At 41.2% G+C, this 20,100-nt stretch overlaps 3 protein-coding genes across 6 annotated transcripts; 1 reads left to right on the top strand and 2 right to left on the bottom strand.

Moving 5' to 3' along the window:
- Positions 1-7: 7 nt before the first annotated feature.
- Vkor (Vitamin-K epoxide reductase) lies at positions 8-3,444 on the bottom strand. Its single transcript, XM_014357664.2, has 3 exons — positions 3,013-3,444; positions 452-549; positions 8-354 (listed from the first exon to the last, which is right to left on the bottom strand). Exons 1-3 carry the CDS (start codon positions 3,186-3,188, stop codon positions 137-139), a joined length of 492 nt encoding a protein of 163 aa, XP_014213150.2. The 5' UTR covers positions 3,189-3,444; the 3' UTR covers positions 8-136.
- A 1,442-nt stretch (positions 3,445-4,886) lies between these two features.
- Positions 4,887-6,960, bottom strand: lwr (ubiquitin conjugating enzyme lesswright). Of its 2 annotated transcripts, XM_014357656.2 has the most exons (5): positions 6,653-6,960; positions 6,375-6,455; positions 5,629-5,712; positions 5,293-5,555; positions 4,887-5,151 (listed from the first exon to the last, which is right to left on the bottom strand). In XM_014357656.2, the coding sequence occupies exons 2-5, from the start codon at positions 6,438-6,440 to the stop codon at positions 5,085-5,087; spliced, it is 480 nt and encodes a 159-aa protein (XP_014213142.1). In that variant the 5' UTR covers positions 6,441-6,455; positions 6,653-6,960; the 3' UTR covers positions 4,887-5,084. The 2 variants fall into 2 exon arrangements, with proteins under 2 accessions (XP_014213142.1, XP_089454207.1); XM_089598081.1 differs by lacking the exon at positions 6,653-6,960 and having other exon boundaries at positions 6,375-6,601.
- A 2,224-nt stretch (positions 6,961-9,184) lies between these two features.
- On the top strand, positions 9,185-19,309 carry Ack (activated Cdc42 kinase). 3 transcript variants are annotated; one of them, XM_089593646.1, is made up of 7 exons: positions 9,185-9,477; positions 9,606-10,286; positions 13,810-14,371; positions 14,455-15,041; positions 15,119-17,229; positions 17,310-17,893; positions 18,083-19,309. In XM_089593646.1, the coding sequence occupies exons 3-7, from the start codon at positions 13,845-13,847 to the stop codon at positions 18,180-18,182; spliced, it is 3,909 nt and encodes a 1,302-aa protein (XP_089449772.1). In that variant the 5' UTR covers positions 9,185-9,477; positions 9,606-10,286; positions 13,810-13,844; the 3' UTR covers positions 18,183-19,309. The 3 variants fall into 3 exon arrangements, with proteins under 3 accessions (XP_089449772.1, XP_014213198.2, XP_014213199.2); XM_014357712.2 differs by having other exon boundaries at positions 9,185-10,020; positions 10,095-10,286; XM_014357713.2 differs by having other exon boundaries at positions 9,185-10,286; positions 15,119-15,502; positions 15,587-17,229.
- The last annotated feature ends 791 nt before the right edge of the window (positions 19,310-20,100 follow it).

Here is a 20,100-nt window from a genome sequence, read left to right as displayed (position 1 = left end):
CGAAAAAAAAAGAAAAAAAGAAAAAAAAAACAGGGAAAGAAAAAAAAAAGAGTCCAGCCCTTTGAGATGAGCACTGTTTCTATGCTTGACTTATCGGTTGTGGCAAAATAAAGAAGCGTCAGCGCCGGCGACCCGTTCACTTGGTCTTGCGTTTCTTGGACGACACTAATTTTATCTCCCGCAACTTTCTTATCGTTAGCACGAGGACGAGAGCGTTGATCACGTAGAGGCTCATGCAGACGAGGCACAAGTCCTGAAGCAGGTAGAGGACGCGCGCCAAGTAGACGGAGAACAGGTTCGAGACGACTGCCGCTATCAGCATGAGTACCGTGTTCCAGTAGCTATTGAACAGACCTACGAGCGGGGGAGAAGTATTTTTTTTTTTTTTTTTTTCTTATCATCAATTGTTTCGAAAAAGACATTTTGACACCGAGTTTGTTTGTGCTCTTACTCAATGATGCGACGATAGTGTAGAATATTATGCCGTACAAGCTGTTTGGCAAGTAGAGCGGCGAGTCCCTTGGAATCAGGCCAAATCCTTTGCCGTATCTGCGAGAGACAGGAGTACACAAAATTACGTATAGCCTCACGTGGGGATGATTTTGTTAGTGTTTCGTCCCTTTCCCTCCTACGACGAGCTTTTGTTTTGCCGCGTCCATAGCAAGTTTCGTACACACTCTCGGATGACTGTGCACTTGGGTAAGATGCCACTTACATTTAAGGGGGAGACTCTCTCGTGTAGCCATAGGGTACTTGGTATTTTATTCGATTAATTATGGGTGGGGACGTCGATTGAACCGTGGGCTAAAGGTCCATTTTTTAAAAAAATAATAATTCAAGCCAGTTTGTTCAGTCTGCCAGGGAGTGTTGGTTGAACCTCGTGCGATAAATTTATCGATAAAGTGAAAAGGCGAATTGACGAGGTTGACGCATTAACATTCTACGATACTGCAGTCCAAACGTCAAAGTGGCGTATTCGTTTTTATTTTTATATATCACTCGAGAGAGCGAGAGAGATAAGATACGATTTTATTTTCGTAAGACAAGATCTGCCTGCATACATGGCTTGGGTGTTTTAACATTTCGAGAATATAATATTGTGCAAAAATACGCACAACAGCGATCGCGATACTCGGAAACTGTTTTTCATTTATATATATATATATAATGCACGTGTATACGTATAAACACGGCAGAGTGAAAGTATGCAAAAATACCGGTCTCGATTTTTCTCTTCGTTCAAAAATAAATTCGCGAAATTCTTGTGCCGTTGAAGCGAACCTCGCGGCGATCGGGCAACTACAATGAACGTAAAAGACAAAAGTCATACGGAAACGTCCGATTAGCTGCTGGAGCTGAAAATAAAAAAAAAATATAGTATACAGAGAGTGACGCTCTACGGCCCTAAAAAACCGCCATTCCATATTTCGGGATCGCGTGGGTGTGCGGTGCGATTGAAAAAAAAAAAAAAAAAAAAAAAAAAAAAAAAAAAAAAAAAAAAAGCGAATCAGGGACGGGCGAAAGTAATGAATCGACGCTCGCGCCGGGAGAGAAAGATCGAAAAATCTGTTGACGCACGGGCGTCCTTGTCATGCCTCTATATTTACGTTTTTCTCCTTCAAAGCAGCAGCGGATCGTTGAACATCAATTCGCACCGGTGTAGGGAAAGTGCCGAATCGAGTGAGTGGTATGTCTAAAATAAACGCGAGAGGGGGAAGGGATCGATGCAGTTTCTGGAACGGTGATTTATTCATCGGGATCGTTGCGTTGACGATCGGAGGAGGCTCGACCGTTCTTTTTTGTTTTTGTTTTTTCCTCGGCGGTTATTTTCGACGTAGGGAAACTTTGTTTATTATAATATACACAACTCTCCAGCGCGTTTTGGCATACGTAAACGTGCACTACGAAAATATTTGATCGATAAGATATTATACGGTCGCATGAATGTTCTCCGTTTCCGACTCTACCCACTGCAACCGTAAAAATAAACTCCACCCCTGTGGAGAAGCGTATACTGCCTCGGCAGTGACAAGTATATTATTTTGGCGAGTGTATTTCGGAGAAACAATCAAGCATTGGGCTGACGAATCGTTAATTGTTAAAAAAATTAACGCTCGATTGACGCGAGCGCCCGGACAATATTGACAATGTAAACAGCCCGTCCAGCTCCAACAGCTGTATACCTATACAGTGTATCTTTTGAGGATATTGTATGCATGTATAGACGAAAACCACCTGCTCGAAATAATTCATAGTATAGCTCTTTGAGCGGGGAACGAGCGATAGCGTGTATACATAAAAGGGATGTAAGCGTGCTGGGGGGGTGCAAACACGTAAAGTATACTCTATGAAGAAATCAATAATTTTGATCAACAGTTACTTCCGGCTCGACACACGAGCACACTGTGCCTTTGACTTCGACGATACTGTACGAGCTTATTTCACGTGACCTTCACCCGAGTTTTGGATCGATTTCCCTTAGTTTTTTCTCCCATCGATAATTTACTAACGTACATAGGTATAAATAAACCTACATGAGCCACAAAGTGGCAAGTCAAATTTTTTTTTTATCGCAGGCACGTTGTGTTATCAGTTACGCAAAGTTTATCCACACCGAGTGTTCGGATTCGATTATCGAGTGAAGTATTGTGTTTGCACACCCCAATCAAGATAGCGAGTAATCGTATTCGTCAGCTCTGAGATACGTGGTATTACTCTTGACAACAAAAATCAAAGGCATTAAACTAAGTATTATGTACTTTCGAAAACAGTGTTCTTTTCCTGACGAAGAAAAAGCTCGCGATGACGAAAAGCTTCTAGTACGCTCATCTGCAACAGTATAGGGTAAACAGTCTACCTAAGCTTGCGTGTTTCCCGCACGACAGCAATCGATTTACCATAAATATATGGCTGCAGTTTCAAGGATCCCGTATACCTACACGCGCGAACTCGGCACAACAACAGTAAAAAAACAAAAATCTAGGGGGGGGGGAGACCCACGAGAGCACTTACTTTGACATAAAAGCCTTGGTGCAGCTGACGTGTTCGCTAATGTCGCAAAACGGCTGGTAGGACTTGTCCTTTTCCTTGGTCGTCTCGACGATGTAGCTGTAATAGGATATCCCGACGCCAAGTAGGCACAACCAAAGCAGCGCGGCGTCCAGCCGCTGCATCTTGTAAGTCGCCATGTTTGACACTGACTGCGTATTAGCTGGTATTTGACTTTTTACTGTTGCCCCTGTTAACTGTCAACTTGCACTGCAAGCTACGTTACTGTCGGCTGTGCGATGGGGCTCTCTCTCTCTCTGATGTGGTGTATGGGTAACACGTTACAGTATTATATATACGTTGAACTTCCAACAGTTTCAGCACAACTCCCTCTCTGCACTGCTCGCTCTTTTGAGTTTTGGAGAAGTCTCTCCCGGAGAGTTGACGATGCGCAGGCTCGGCGCGAAAACAGATTCGACGGTAAGTGTACGTCAGGGATGGTTTTAATGTTGTACACGTCCCGAGCTCCAATCGTTTTAACGCTCTGTCGCCTCGGCTTAGGGTGCCTGCGTACATGGAAGACCTGCTGTTTGGCAACTGCCAGTCAAAGCTCTCTGGTCTCATGAGAGTGAGAGAGAGGTTAAATGTGGTCACGTGATGAACCTCTCCCTCTCATGAGACCAGAGAGCTTTGACTTTGACTGGCAGTTGCCAAACGCAGCAGGTCTTCCATGTACAGGCACCCTTAGAGAAAGCATACTTTCCAGCTTATGTGGTTGAAAAAACGGACGAGCTTTTGCGAAGCTCTTTTCGTTAATTTATTGTTCGATTCGTTTGTTTTCGAGTATGTCAAAGAAGAGTAAGGGTTTCTGTTGAAAATGACACGATTGATAATGAAAGATGCTTGTGATACGGTCGTTGTACAATTTATGCACAATAACAGGCTGCTAAAGACAAATTTTAAAACACCTGCACATACTCAACTCTTAATAAGAAGTTTATAAAAGTTACAAATTAAAAAATTCTGTTTCTCAAACGAAAAAAATTAATGCTAAAACTTGACGATTCTTGCCTTACTTGTCGAGCATTCCCACCATTATTTCTTGCCCAGAGGGCTCGCACTGAGACGTATCGGCGTTTATTTATTTACAAAGCAGTAATTTTTCTAAACTCTCGGAATGATTTAGATCTTAATCAATATAACCTCCCAGCTTTTAAGCAATCAACTTTTACTGAGTTGTTTAATGAGGAGCTAGTGGCATGAAGGCATGAGAGCGATACCCCTCTCCCAAATATTTCCCTATAATTATGTTTGTGCTCTAGTCTTTAACTGCGCTTTTATTCTTTCTATGTTTTTATTTTATTGTTATTTATATTTGTACTTTTATTGTTATAATTTTGTCTTATAAATCTGTTAATTTATATTGGGTTGTTCTTGTGCTATATTATTGTTTGAATTGAGCGCTTATGGCTCGAGGTTTGTGTTACTTATGTATTCAGTTTTATTTAATTGTTTCATATTGTACCATTTTACGTGTATCCAGGTGGTGTCTGTACTTATAGTTGCGTTTGATACTTTAGACACACTTATGCACTGATTGTTTTAGTCCAAGTCTCTATTTAAGTTTTGTTTAATTTATTTACCTAACTGATTAGCTATTAAAATAAAACATGGTTCAATCTAATGGTTTATATCAACAACTAATTTCTAGTTACATATTTATATTTACATGTTTGTTATGTCGATGGGTCACTTCTATGGTTTATATTTTGTATTTTTATATATTTCTTGTTTCATCGATGTATTTATCTTGAAGAGCCAAACGTGGTTTACCACAAGGCTTTTGTAAAGTGAATTTTAATTTTAATTCTATAAAAATAAACAAACAATTTTTACTATAATACATCTTTTATTATCCATTAACTTTTGTCGGTAATTAAGAATTCGCACGTGAGCTAAATCCATTCTCAATGCCGATAATTTATAAAGAAATAAATATACGTTAATTTATTTTTAAGCTAGCAGAGAATTAAAAAAATGATGGTTGTTTCAGTATTCACGTAATATCGGCGATAATCAGTATAAATTTAGGAATTTCATTCTTGAGGAGCCATTGCTCTTGCTTGCGCTCGCACTCGTTTCTCGTACTCAAGACGGTTTTGGCTAAACAATAAAATATAGTAACGTTAATTTTCAATGGGAATTTCCACTCATTAGATTTACATTTGGTACCATGAAAATAATCTTGATTCAAGCCCAAAAATTACACATCATGGTCCCAAACAATAAAGTAAAGATAAATACCAATAGATTGTATAAGCTTCTGCCTGTGCTGGATCTTTTACATTAGGCTCATTGAGTAAATCTTGAATACCAAGAAGGATTTGTTTGATTGTGATCGCTGGCCTCCAGTCTTTTTCTTCATCTAACAATGATAAACAAACTGTACCCGATGGATAAACGTTTGGATGAAACAGTGGTGGCTCAAATTTGCATTTGGGTGGGCTGGAAGGATAGTCATCCTTGAAGATCATCCGTAGCTTATAAAGTCCACCCTCCCAAGGTGTCTAAAGTAGTGTCAAGTGTTGTAGTAATCATTGTAAAGTGAACATTATATAAACTTTAATTAAAATAACCTACGCTTTTTTTGCCTGGTATCGCACATTCCCAACTCATGAGATTTAGTGTACTGTCTGGATTTTTCGTTGGTCGTGCCACAAACCCCTGTAATGTAAAAATTCCATTCTATGATATATCTACTTACAGTACATAAGCCAAAACATGAAAGTTAAATTTCCAAACAATCGTCGGCAGCAAAATCATTCATGTAGTACACAATCATTAACTTAAAGATTAATTTCTAATTTTCATATGACATGATACCACGGATCCAAAGAAAACATAAAATGATGAAAGTGACAAGAAAAGTTGATATTTCTATTCTGTATGTGATTTTCTCAAGATTCATATTTCATCTACGATCGAGATACCTTCGAATCTTTACAGGAAATGGAAAAAATTCTTTAATATTTATATGACATTCCGTGTTTTTCTTTTGTAATAGTCAGAAAGGTCACAGTAACAGAAAGAGATGAAGAGCGTTAACGCGGGATCAGTTAGAGGTTAAGTATGCGTCCTAGCCACCTAGCCTCACTTTACGATATGATATATCCATTTGTTTATAGACAGACAGAAATATTTTCAACAAGTGTGAACACTTGAAAAAAGTACAAATCAAAGTACGAAAACGAGAACACGATTCTCCGAACTTGGTTAAACAAAAAGACGTAACCATCTCCAAGTACAGTAGAAAAAGTGGGTAATTACTTGAAACACATGCGATGCACACTAGCGTCAAATACGCACGTATGCACACGTTTACTTACAAAAGGATGATCCTTCCTCCAAGCTTTGCGCTCCTCGGCTAGCCTGGCGCTCGCAATACCCGACATCCTGACGCTTTTACACTGCAAGAAAGTTAAGAAAAAAAAAAAAAGACTTAGGTCACTATAAATCCAGGTTCAGGCACACTGCATGCACTCCCGTCGAACTGCTCTCGCACTTATACGACAAGATCGTCGTCTTCGCGCCAAAGCGAGACAGACGTATAGGGTGCCAGGTGCCCAGTGCCCACACACTTGCCAATGTGCCCATGTATACTTACCGTCTATTTTGTTGTATTTAGCCTTGACAATAATTGCTCTCCTCTCTTTTTTCTTAGGGATCAGGGTTTGTTTACCAGTCCTCTTTCACTCTCGTGAAAATGTTATAATAAGCCGAGAGACGCGCGCAACTTTCGTGAACCTGGTGTATTGTGCGTAATACCAGTGTCATTGATTATAATATTGACCCGGGTGCGAAAAACTGTTGTACGGTGGTGACGAGGCTGGCTGGCTAGCGGAGGAGAGTACGACCAACACTTCCTAGGGGAAGAAGTATACGACACTATGGCTAATAATTGGAGAATCTGCTTCAATCTTTAATGATTCTGATTCTTCTTTTACCACTGCTTATAGATGAAAAGATAACAATCAACGTAATCTATAAAGATAAACCCTTCGAAATGAATTTCCGAGCCAAACCAGCTACATTATCCGCTTAACGAATAATAAGAAAACTGTGAACTACTTATTTATGTGAACCCTTAGGTGGTTCTTCACCTAACCCATTTACTTAAACTTACAGGGAAACTTGGATGGATTGTTATTAAAGTTATAAGGCATCTTCTCTTAAAATTTCAAGTCCCTTTATCAGGCAAATTTTTGAAAACAAGTCATTAAAAAAATGCACTTTTAACATATATTCTTATGTAGATTACTTTTCCATACTACGATATCATGTAATATCCCGTAAAGTAGACTTAAGATCGTAATAGAAAAAGTTTGTAGTGAAAGAAGAATTTTTCAGCTTTCTAATAATATAACAAAAGTTTGGGCTAATCAGAGAAATAGTATACGATATTTAATCGTAAACGTAATCAGTTATTGATTAGCGAGAGCGAAATGTCTGCCGTGTAAACGAGCAGACGCTCGGATCGCGCGCGCAAATTTAAAATGACTCACTTACTAATATGGTAATAAGACAATCAGTAAAATTATTTTATGATTAATATTTGTTGAAAATGAAAATTAGAGTTTATTTTTGTGTTAAAAACGTACATAAGGTAATCATAACAAGAAGCATATCAATATTTCGGATACATCGGATAATAAAAACAAAAGTGAAGGGGTTACGTTTGTGCGGCAGACAACGCTCGACGATTGTATAATATTATATATATATAGGTACATGCAGAAATCGGTGGCAACGTCTGCGCTTGAGTAGGAGCGTACATGCCATTTTCAGAACCTTGCGTCAAAAAAGAAATTTTTTATAACTCTTACTATGACTTTATTAGCTCTATTTGTATGTAAATGCAATGATATTATGGTCAAGTGCCAGTACAACATATTTTATGTTGCAAATAATACGCTAATCGAAAATTAGAAAACCACCAGGGTCCCGTGTCGCTTTGATACGGCACCATCGTGAAGAACCACCTTAAAGTGTAACTTTAATCTTGAGCAAATTATCTAGATGATTAATTATCTGGCGAAGATTATTGGGTTGACTGCAAACATTTTTTACAATGCTTGACAAAAAATTAATTAAAAACAAATAATTAAATATCTTTACGAAAATTTAAAACAATCGTATTTTTACAACATACATGTCATTTTCATTATTTGTAAATTTTTATGGTTTCCACTATTGAGTAAAAAATGTTAAAAATCTGATTTGTCGTTTTCTCGTCCATCATCTATATCTAGGGTTAATAATCTTTTGAAATCCTGTTACCGTGCTTGATTTGGCATTTTATTGATTTATTCCATCCGTTTGTTAATTGGAGAAAAGTCATTCCAGTAGGTTTGGAAAGTTATCCTCGTGCTGAAAATGTCAGAGTCAAGTAATAACAAACTAAACAAAACGTTTAATTTATAATACAAACTTATCATTTGAAAAATGGTCCAGTTCGTCGCCAACATGTAAACAGTCTTTATTTCCCAACAGCGTCGTCAACTTGGAAACCCACCCACACGTGTCTGCTACATTATTTAAATGACTAAACTAAATCTTCTTAAAGCGGCAAGAAAAATACTTACCTTTCAGGATTACCGGTAAAAACCGTTAGTAAAATATCTGGATACATTGATAATTAATTGATACATGTAGGTGCATTGGGTAGGAGGTGTGAAGAGGAAAAGAGAAGAACGGGACAACTGTGTTCCAATTAGGTATATTATTGGATCCTAGTCAAATAGGTGGTATTCGTGCTTCAGCTTCAGCTCCAGTCTCCAATTTTACGAATCATTCTTAACGAATTGACGTTGTACTTACAATGTACAAGAAATGGTAAGTAAAGTTTCTCAAGCTAGAGCCCTGAGCAATAGGCATGTCTGCAGTGTCTGCAGACAATGTCCAAATTACGGAACACTCATTACACCATCCCAGTCCCCAGTGATCACTCAGCCTCAGACCTCAGACAGACACAATCCTTTCTCTCTCTTTTTCTACTCCAGCGCCTCATCCACTTCGCATATCTGCTGCGAACATTTTATTGGCGCATTTTCTCTATACTCTCGCTTTCTTGTCCTGAAGGTGAACATATATGTATATTAAACTACTACACTACAATGGGTACAAGCACAAATATACCTGTAGCTGTTGTTGCTGAATGTATTAAGCGCATTACGGCTCGAGCAAGCAGCCGAGGAGCAAGCTCACGAGTAAGTAACAAGAACTCATCGAGTACAAGATCGGTATTGTAATGAGCGTTTGAGCAATAAACAGCTGCAGTGTTAATTTTGTACAATAAACTTTGTATGACAAATGTGTAGTGTGCTCCATTGTTACGAAGGAGGCAAAGAGGCAGTCGTGCAAAAAACAGTGTAGTTACACCCAGACTGGAGCTTCAGAAAAAGAAGGAAAGGAGATTTTTCAACGAGAGTTGTAACTACTAAGTATACGTGCACCCAAATATGTAATACAAACAGTGCACGTACTTTTTTTTTTTTTTTCTCAACTTCTCGGGTCACATGTAACCTCTGCCCTCATCATCGGTGTACTCTCGTTGTAAGAAGTCTGCAGCCAGCAGTGCTATTCCAAGAAGAAGAGTAAATTGAGAAGCAGATGAGAGAGTAAAAGAAGGAGGATGTCGGTGAGGAAGAACGCGAGAATCCCGCTGCTGCGGGGTGAAAGTAGCAGCAGCAGCAGCAGCAACCCGCCAAGGCAACAACGGCTTTATTGCAGCCGCTTCTGCTTGCTCCGTATTTAAAAACGTCGTTGTTGTTATACAAATAGAATATATACGGCGGAGCTTGTACGTATTCATATATCCATGTATAACCATCACAGTATATAACATCAAAGAGAGTAGACGCATGTGAGCGATATTGTATTACTTTTTTGGAACGCGCGACACATTTACCAAACGACGCGCACGACGGAATCTTCTCTCTTTTTGTGTGCTCTCTGAGAGTTGCTCTCTATAACGTAAGTTATTCTCGGGTATTTTTTTTTATTGCTCACTCACTAGTCGCTGTTGTTGGTCGTCCTCTCGACTTTAGAGAAACGAGACGAACGAAGGAGGTGTAAAGTTACACAGAAGTGCAGTGCACATTATACGTGTGTGTAAGTGTATGCTTTCGTTGAACGTGCGGTTTTTGCCTGCTGCATCTGCAGAGAAGCGAGATAAACTCGTCCGTTGTTAAATATGGCCTGAGAAGCTGAAGCTGCTCTGAACTTCTGTACATATAGAGGTAAGAAGGGGTCTTTTGTTAATTTTATGATGCTCTAGGGTATGTAACGAATTATTGTATGCATGGACTTCCTCCTGGGGGATTTGTAGGCTGCTAGCAAATTGACAGTGTAAACAAGCAAGCCAATGCTGTAGTAGTATAGATGTATGGTTTGCAATTTATTTTAGAATTTGGTTGTTAAGCTCCACTTGAATTACTATTCAGTTTATATCTGTTATTTGAGGAATCAGTTTGCCAGTACACTTATATTTAGAACTGATGCTTGAGGTATCGACTTATGAACTAGCTCTCACTTTTCATATATATGAATTCCTGGCAAATCGAGGCTACATGATTCAATTGTTAATAATTGGATTTCGTACAAGTCATACTTCGCGAGTCTTATCAACGAATTCATATGATTCCTCTGATGTAACCAGTTTATTTAATGTTGTACACGATTAGTGAGAAATTTAATACCTCCAACTGTGAATGCAAAAGTTTACTTGTTAATCCATTTGAAAACACGTTATTTTTGTTGTTAAATTATTTATTTGTTCCTTTCTTAAATGCAATGCGTGTTGTATCATTAAAAATGAATAATATAAAATATAAATAATAACCAATGTCATACATTTTTGTAATAATTTGGTTTTTTTGACCTTAAAGCTATGAGAAAATCAAATGTTTGCATTTACTTGATACGTGCTCGAGTGCCAAAACAGTTGTAAATCTAATTGGCACTTTGGTATGAAACGCCACTTGGTTGATTAACACTTTTATCGGCTTGTCGATTTAAAAATGCAATGTGACGAAACTCGTGTGAAGCGAAAAAAGTCGCACAACAACAGTCATTTCCTTAATCTACCAGAAGCTTTGTAGCATTTTTTTTTTTTTTTTTTTTACGTTCAAAAATAACTGAATCTTTTGTCCCCAATTCTTTGACTCGCAGCTCCACGAGTCTGTTTCGATCGGCAAAAATTCATAGTAATAATCTATAAAATTGACACGCTTTAAAAATGTATTAACCGCAACACTCTTAACAGTGGCGAGAAAAAAAGTCGCAGATAAAAACATGAACTGCTAGCATCACAGGAAAAAAAAGTAGCCGACAGGGAGATACGGTTTTTCACTAAAATCCTCTGTTTTTTATAAATAATAATAAAATTGTAAAAAAAGAATCCCAACTGCATACATGCATTCCACGTATAGGGTATACAAATACCAAACAGACAACTTCTAACGCTCTTCTCTCTCTGCGCTACACCTGTGACCTTCGATTAATACAGTCCCATTTTTCTTTCTCGTTTATATACTATACTCTGCCATACACATTTTCCTCGCTGCTGCATTAGTTTTGTTAATGAGCCATTTCATGCGTCTGGTCGTACGTTTATGATGATTATCGGTTGCAGAGCTTGCCGCCGCCGCGTAGGTACAGTACCACACGGAGATCCTTGGCACGTATTTTACGCGATTGCGGATCGCGAAATACTTGCACATATATATATGTACGCGTATACTGTATACAGGTACCTCGCCGCGACTCCAGGGGAAAGTGGAGAATGGAATGTAGGTTTCCAAAATAGGTTTTTTCGAAAGCACGCCCGTGGGCTCGCAGCCACGTTTCCAATTAGATTCCGGCAGATTTTGTTTTATCTTCATTTACTAGTTTTAATGAAATGCAAATCGTTGAGGTTGTTTCGGGGTGGCGAGATCAACTAAGCAAAAATGGTTTTCCCCGTCTCAATTGCGCCAATAAGACCAACGACTACAAGTGACCGGGTCCCCTTTAGCTTCCTGTAAAAATACACTCAAGGGCCTTGAATTACTTATTGCTCCAAAAACAAAACAAAAAAAAAACACGAGCTCACGCGCAATGTCACACGTCTCTCGTTTGCTGTGTAATTTGGAGTAATCATAACTAACGAGGCGTGCGTATATTCTCCAAACATTTTTTAAAATACGTTGTTGCATAAATATACTCTTTACTTTTGCTTTGAAATACACCTATACGCTTTCGATTGATTGGCTCTCGTCTTTCCGTTTCCGCGAGTCGTTGCAACGGTTTCATACAATATTTTACAGAACAACAAAATGCCAAACGATGCGCGTCACGTTCATAAATATACCTACACTAATGACCTAACGATTTGAAAACACGATCGTCTCATCAAAAAAATCACGAACAAATAAATCTCGTTATCACCAAAAGCTCCAAACTCGAGTTACCGATGCCGATTTTCAATATATAAAACCAAGGATGATAAACAAAGCTGGAGCCAATCGGCGCTCGTGATCGGTAATCGTGAACCGATGCAATCCCTCTCGGTGACGGAAACTTTCAAAACAAACTCTCCTCGCGCGTATAAAGAATTCTTGCAAATTTTCCCAAATGCAGGTGGCGATTGCAAAAAATCGCTCGAGAGTTTGAGGCGCGCGCGTGTCGCGTCGTGTGTGTACCACCCACCCGCCGGTCCTTCCTCTTTGCCGTTTAAAATCTGCACGATAATTCGTATAGATAAGAGCTCTGCCGCTCTCGGACGGCGGCGTGCATATTATCTCATTTCCTGCTACTTATACACATATTATGAGCCGAAGGAGAGATACGTGTATTATATATTACACAGCCCCTCGGTTCCGGGACGATGTTTTTGTTCAACGTGTGCGCGTTTGTTAAATGTAGCCGCGCTGCACTTGCACTTGGACAATACATATTACAAGGCTGCGATGATGATGATGCCCGCACTGGTGTGTCGTTGTCGCGTCGTTACGTGATGTGAATTGTTAATGTGCGCGCGCTAGCTTTGATATATTAACGATTGACGGGAGAAATTTTAACGGGCAGCGATACCCGCGCGCAGAGAGGATATATTATATCGGTTACTGTAGTTATTGGCCGTGATCGTCATCGCGATGGTGAACAATCGGTGCTCCGTTACGTATACATCTCTCATCGTTCGATTTCTTTTTCACTTTTTTTCTTTTCCCCCTCGAAGAGATGCTGCTTGCTCTTCATCAATTTCCTTTTCTTTTTTTCATCACTGGATTTTAATTGTAAAAAATGGATAAATTACTATCGCGCAATTAAGCACCACAAAACGATGATCGTGTTGTTGAAATATTTGAACTGTACTGATTGCGCCTAGTCAATCAAGAATTTGTCTTGCTTACGATAATATCATACGTAAGTACCAGTGTTGACTTTATATGACAATTACTCCACTATACTCTCCAAGTGCCTCGTGTACGTTGGTTGTATATGTAGCTCTTATCTTTTGTGTGCTTGATACGAGAGGGTATTATATACGCATTATGTGTACATACACGGGATTTCAAATGATCTGTTATAGTATGTAGCTTTATGGGCATAAAACAACATTGTTTGAATGGCTATCAATTGTGCATTGTATAATAGATACATTCAATTCACGCGCCCACAAATGATTTTTCCATTCATGTGGTGAATATTGAAATTTAAATGAAAAGCTATCGAGCCTTGGAATAACGAGTGGTTAATTTTTTTTTTTTTTTTGTATTTCAGAAGCCCAAACACCCGTCTAGTCCCCCATTGGAATCATGGCTGACGATGAGGGCACCGAGTGGCTCCAGGAGTTGCTGCACGACGTGCAGCTCTCGCAGTTCTTCACGCGAATCAGGGACGACCTGCAGGTGACGCGGCTGCACCATTTCGATTACGTGCAGCCGGAGGACTTGGAGAAAATCGGTCTGGGCAAGCCGGGGATTCGGCGTTTGCTCGACGCCGTGAAAAAGAAGCGCACCACGCAGTGGAAGAAGACCCTGATCACGAAGATAAGGCCCGGCAGTGACAAGAACAAGAGCAACAAGCGCGCCTCCCAGACGGTCGAGACCTCCTCGGTCCTCACCTGCCTCATCCAGGACAAGGACGTCACGTTATCCGTCAAGCTGGGCGATGGGAGCTTCGGCGTCGTCAGGAGGGGCGAGTGGAGCTCGCCGACTGGGAGGACACTGCCCGTCGCCGTCAAAGTGCTCAAGGCCGACGCTCTGACTCAGCCGAACGTCATCGAGGACTTTGTGTCCGAGGTTCAGTCCATGCACACGCTCGACCATCACAATCTCATACGGTAAGCGATTCATGCCTATTCATGCGACCGAAGCTCGTTGCCTTAAAAATTCGTTTCATTTGTCATTGTCTGTCCGTCTGCAGGTTGTACGGTGTGGTACTGTCGCAGCCAATGATGATGGTGACGGAGCTCGCGCCGCTCGGTGCGCTCCTGGACTACCTGCGCAAGCAGTGCGGCCACATATCGGTCCTGACGCTGTGTAATTACGCGTTACAAGTGGCTACGGGTATGGCTTACCTCGAGGCCAAGCGCTTCCTCCACCGAGACCTCGCCTGCCGAAACGTCTTGCTCAGTTCCGTCGACAAGATAAAAATCGGGGACTTTGGCCTGATGCGCGCACTGCCCCAGCAAGAGGACTGTTACGTGATGACGGAGCACAAGAAGGTGCCGTTTCCTTGGTGCGCTCCGGAATCGCTAAAGGCGCGGCAGTTTAGTCATGCCTCGGACGTTTGGATGTACGGAGTCACGCTTTGGGAAATGCTGACGTTTGGCGAGGAGCCCTGGGTGGGCCTGAACGGATCGGAAATTCTCAGGAAGATCGATAGGGAGGGTGAGAGGCTGCACGAGCCGGAAGCTAGTCCGCCGGCGATGTTTCAGTTGATGTTGCATTGCTGGGCCAGAGAGCCGACAGAAAGACCAACTTTTGCGTCACTCAAAGACTCGCTCACTGGTGTGTATTGTTGTTTTAAACCAGTGTTTTTTTTTTTTTTTAATGAAAATCGCTTTTTAATGTTTTTTGCTCCACAGGAATGGTGCCATCGGTTATGAAGGCCCTAAACCGTTTTGATGAGCCGGAAAAGATGCAAATAGAGCAGGGTGATCAAATCGTCATAATTGACGGCAGGCCCGAGAACTACTGGTGGAAGGGCCAAAATCAGCGCACCTTCCAGGTGGGCGTATTTCCACGCTGTCTGGTCGATCCGATGCGAAAGAAACAGCCCGAAGACATCAGCAAACCACTGGAGAATTCTTTCATCCATACAGGCCACGGGGCGCCATTCGGCAAGAGTTGGGGCAGTCCTATATACATCGACGACGTGTACCTTAGAAATCCGATGGAACCGCCGGATGTTGTGGGAATTACCGAGTGCGCGATGAAAAAGTTCCCTGGTGGAACAGCTCAGCGCACCCGTAAGCAGTTCAATTACACAAAGTTGCAAAACGATCTCAGGGGTAGTCCAGTAAAAGTGCAAAATACCGCTGTGTCGTCAGCAGGAAGTTGCAGTCAAGAGGGTACTTTGATTGATCTATCCCCTGAAGAGCTTGCCAATGCGGCTGCAATTGCCGGGGACAATACCAATTCATATCGGCGTGTGATCAACATCCTCGATGAACCAATAGACGTACCAGAGCGAGAACCCACGACACCACAGGAGACTTGGCCGGAAGACGATCCGCGTACCTACGCCAACTGTCCTACTAACAATGGTGTTGTTATTGCTGCTGCTGCTGCTGCTGCTGCTGCTGCTACGTCAAATGTGCCCGATCCCTTTGACACGTCGAGGGTATTCACAAATTCGAATCAGCCCCGATATTACAGTCAAGTGACACCGGAACTTCCTCCCCCGAATCCTTATTACTCGACCCCTTCTGCTCAACAACAGCAGTACAGCAACACTCAGGATGAGGCAAGCGGCGCTGCGTCACTTCAGCACGCACTCAACCTCAACAAGGACTTGCACAGTGAAAATACAAACATTAACGTTAACGTGAACGTAGATAGTGGTAGTAATGGATACTCGAGTGGTGATCATTACAGTGAGATCGACAAGGCAGAGAGCACCAGTCCAAGTCCGATCCCTCAGAATTGGCCGGACGACATTAGAGTTGATTCTGCAGCCCCAGTGACCTATGCGAATGTAGTACGAGGTGGGCTGCCGGTAATATCGCCACCTCCTCCGCCACTCATTGGTCCGAATGAAAGCCCAACCAAGTCTAAGAATAACGTTGACATAGCACAGAGCATAGGTGAGCTGTCGATCGAGACGCGAGCTCAGGCATCGCCAAAGAAACTGGATCCTGCTTTCCTTGCCGAGCTCGAAAAACATTTGGGCGAAAAGGAGGCGACAAAGAACACCAATGCTACGAAGCAACAGCCCACACAGCAGGTAACACAGCAGCAGCCAATCACGGCCGCGGCACCCTCGAACCTTCCAGTTGCCACGAATAAGCCTCCCGACAACAACGTCATTCCGATGCTGAGGCCACCACCCCAGCCTGTCAAGCCAAAGTCGCCCAACTGTGATCAGCGATCGAGCGGAAGTAACTTTAACTTTCCAAACAAGGTTCAGAACTCGTGGCCAACAAAGAGCACCAACATCCAGCGGCCAAGGAGTCAAATCGGTCTTTCGAGTCAGCCGATCGAGTGCAGCAGCTCCGAAGCAGCTATCGCTCAACTGTGGCATCAGAACCAAACTCAGAATCAAAACGTCGCAGGCGCTGCTTGCGTCCTCGGTAACACTGCCGCTACCTCATCCTCGAACTTGCATCAAATCCTGCCAAATCACGCTCCGAGCAATCTGGAAACTGCGGCCCACAATATTGCTCTCGCCTACCAGCAACAATTTCCACCTCAGCTCTCGAACCAGACGGGCTCGCAGTTTTCACATTCCTCAGCGTCAGTGCAGGGCGCAGCAGCGACAACGGCTTCAATGTCTGGAACGCTGCAGAGGCCAAATTCCATCGCTGGAACGGTTCTGTCCGAGCAAGTGTACGCAGAACTCAAGCAGACCGTGCCGAACCTGGACCAGCTATCCCAAAGCGAATTCAATACTCTCTACAATAAAACCGTCCGACAAAACATACTCAGGAGCTACCAGGCAAACAGCAACGCTTTAGCTAGTGCGACGAGTCACATGGTAAGGGTGATAACGCTGATTCAGTAGCTCATGAAATTTTTTTAATGCAATAAAGTATTTATTCTTGTGTGTATATTCAGTCTAGCAACTGCAGCCCAGCGAGCAGTCCATCCTCGCAAAAGTCAAACGCACGACAGACGCTACCGCGCGAATTCAGTCCCAATCCAAAACAGCCACCCATGTACAATCCGCCACCACAGCCACCGTTCTCGCCGCTTAAGCCCATACAGAACGGCTTCGTGCAGAATCCGATCTCCAGTCAGCAGCAGCACGGCAAGCCCAATGTCAACAGTTCCAGTCCAAACCTCATGCAGTTCACGCCAACGCGACCGACGAGTCAGCCACAGCATGTTTATCCGAATGCATCGCGTAGCCTGCTGCCACAGCTGAACGACTCGACGACGCCGATGAGTATGCAGCTGGCCCCGGGGGCGGCGTCCTATCCCAGTGGTGCTAGTCCACCGCTAACGGGCATCTCGCAGCAGCTGGTCATGTCGCTGAGCGACGAGTTTCGGGCGACCAAAGTGATGAACGTGCGGCAGGAGACACACGACGCGTCGCAGCAAGAGGCATTGGCTGCCCTACAAGCGACTGGCTGGGATGCAGCCCAGGCTGCCAAGCAGATCGTCAAAGACCGAATAGTTAAAATTGAAACGTTACTCAGGTGAGAGCGCGTGGTTGAATTTTATTTTTAGATACCGGGTGAGCGCGTTATTGTAGAAAAAGCCGGAGTGGGAGTTGGATGAATTTGAATATTTATGAACGCTTGTTACTTTGAACTACGACTTGCAATACTTTAAATCTCTTTGTCAGCTTGTTGTATTTTGAATCATTTGTTTTTCTATTGTTACAGGCTTGGACTTGCCAATAGACAAGATTGCGAAAACGCATTGAAGCAGACTGAATTCGACGTAGATTTAGCAGCTTCTTACTTGTTGGATCGTGCGAGATGAACTATCCACGAGATTAGTATGCATACAAAGTTTATTTGTAGCTGATTATCGTTGTATAAAAAAAAAAGTGGCCTGCACAATGTGAAAATTCACCAAATATATTATATGTAACTTGACCTCGACGTATTCGTAACGATCTAAGGTTTTTAGAGTCATTAGAACAAAATAATGGCTAGTAATCTAGATGATGAGATGCTCAAGTGAAGCTAACTAATGTACGATTGTACTTTTAGTTCATTCCTTTGTGTTTGCATACTCAATGTTACAAAGCTCAGCCAGAGTTACATACAAATTAGATAAGGAAGAAACGTTCTAATCAATTATTAAATATAAGATGTAATATTTAGACAGATGTAAATCTGAGTACGATCAAAATGTAAAAAGAGAACCTGTTTGGTTCTTTTTTTTTTCTTTTTTTTTTCTTAAAATTAGTTTTGACTTGAGAACTGGATGCCGGCACCCTTGAGATTTTAGACAACTATAACTGAACAAGTACTTAAACAATTTAGAAAAAACTGACACGTGACAAAAATGTATTCTAATATGACAGAATCAAAACCAAATTTGAGTAACAGATAATTATACTCAACGTACTCTCAAGAGTGCTAGTTTCCTACGTTTAAGGCTAAGGCTTGAGAAAATACTTTGGAATATGATGCTGTGATATGCGCTACTAAAGGCTCTATCAGTGATTCTCTCTGGTAACGTCGATAGTTAAGTTATCCTCTTTTCCTTTTAATTTTGGATTTGTAAATAACTTTAGCTTTGTTATTAAAAAAAAAAAAAAAAAAAAAAAAAAAATTGGAGGATGTAATAATCAATTTAGTTTAAGGTACAGCATACGATCACAAATAAAGCTTTAAATAGCTTTGATTATTTAAATCTACGTTTTGATTTTATCGTGGAGTAAGATGATGCATCGCGTTTATCTATTAATTTGAATGATCATTCAATATGCCCACTTTGTATTATGTATAGCGTAAATGTACAGAATGCATAAAAAAGTACGTGAATGCCTCTTGGATTATAATTTTGTTTTCAAACATTTTAGATCAATCTACATAAGAGTGTTAAAAATTACATTTGTATCTAAATCACTCAGCGTGCATTTACAAACGAAATAAAATTTTTTTCGAAAAAAAAATAAAAAAAAAATAAAAAAAAACGGATACTCAGCAACATGCGTAACGAGTTTGATCTAGATTTTTAAAGATATTAATTGCATCGTATTGTATAAAATCTGTAATTTAAAAATATAAAGAAACTTTTATTGTTATTTCAAAATTAAAAGTTGTCAGTACTATGCAGTTAGACGATTAATAAACTTTCCAGCTGACCGTCACGTCGAAGGGTACGTGCGAGAAAAAGCGTTGGCGTACACGCCCTTGGATCTTCTTTTGCCAAACTTTCCATGAGATACATATATATTTTTAAAAACGAAACTCAACAACTCAAATAATGTAAATCGTACGTATAGTTGCGAAAAAAAAAATTCATCCCCCTCCCCCTGTCTTTCACTCTTCTCTCCCGTCAATCATCATTTCCTCCCGATACAATATTAGCGATGGAGACGTACTTGCAAAACAAAAGCGCCTGAAGGCACAGTAAAAGCACTGCCCTTTCGCTAAAGAGGTAACTACTGAAAACACCCACGTACGATCTTCCGCAACGCGTGTTTACCATTTCCTACATCATGTGTCCCGTAATCTATTGCTCATCGAGACAATGAAACGCTCTGAATCTACGTGTACAATACCTGTACGTGCATCATCGATTTCGAAACGTGCGATTTTCGACTTTGTCCATACAGCGTGTAAAATGTTATTCCTTCCAATCCTTTATCTGTATTTTAATTTTTTTTATTTTTTTTTATTTTTACTATTACCAATTAAGTGACTATGTAGTCATGAAAGCGCGC

This window comes from Copidosoma floridanum, unplaced genomic scaffold, assembly GCF_036245765.1.
Source record: "Copidosoma floridanum isolate Cflo_tuat_1 unplaced genomic scaffold, Cflo_Japanese_pri ptg000001l, whole genome shotgun sequence".
Taxonomy (NCBI): domain Eukaryota; kingdom Metazoa; phylum Arthropoda; class Insecta; order Hymenoptera; family Encyrtidae; genus Copidosoma; species Copidosoma floridanum.
Note: the sequence above shows the minus strand (reverse complement) of the source record. Positions and strands in the feature narration are given on the sequence as shown.

Coding starts and splice junctions, on each gene's coding strand:
- Vkor (XM_014357664.2), bottom strand. CDS start 3,188: ATGGCGACTTACAAGATGCAGCGGCTGGACGCCGCGCTGCTTTGGTTG. Junction 550..3,012: donor ACCAAGGCTTTTATGTCAAA/GTAAGTGCTCTC, acceptor TGTCTCTCGCAG/ATACGGCAAAGGATTTGGCC. Junction 355..451: donor CACTATCGTCGCATCATTGA/GTAAGAGCACAA, acceptor CCCCGCTCGTAG/GTCTGTTCAATAGCTACTGG.
- lwr (XM_014357656.2), bottom strand. CDS start 6,440: ATGTCGGGTATTGCGAGCGCCAGGCTAGCCGAGGAGCGCAAAGCTTGG. Junction 5,713..6,374: donor GGAGGAAGGATCATCCTTTT/GTAAGTAAACGT, acceptor TTTACATTACAG/GGGTTTGTGGCACGACCAAC. Junction 5,556..5,628: donor CGATACCAGGCAAAAAAAGC/GTAGGTTATTTT, acceptor ACACTACTTTAG/ACACCTTGGGAGGGTGGACT.
- Ack (XM_089593646.1), top strand. CDS start 13,845: ATGGCTGACGATGAGGGCACCGAGTGGCTCCAGGAGTTGCTGCACGAC. Junction 14,372..14,454: donor GACCATCACAATCTCATACG/GTAAGCGATTCA, acceptor GTCCGTCTGCAG/GTTGTACGGTGTGGTACTGT. Junction 17,230..17,309: donor CTAGTGCGACGAGTCACATG/GTAAGGGTGATA, acceptor GTGTATATTCAG/TCTAGCAACTGCAGCCCAGC.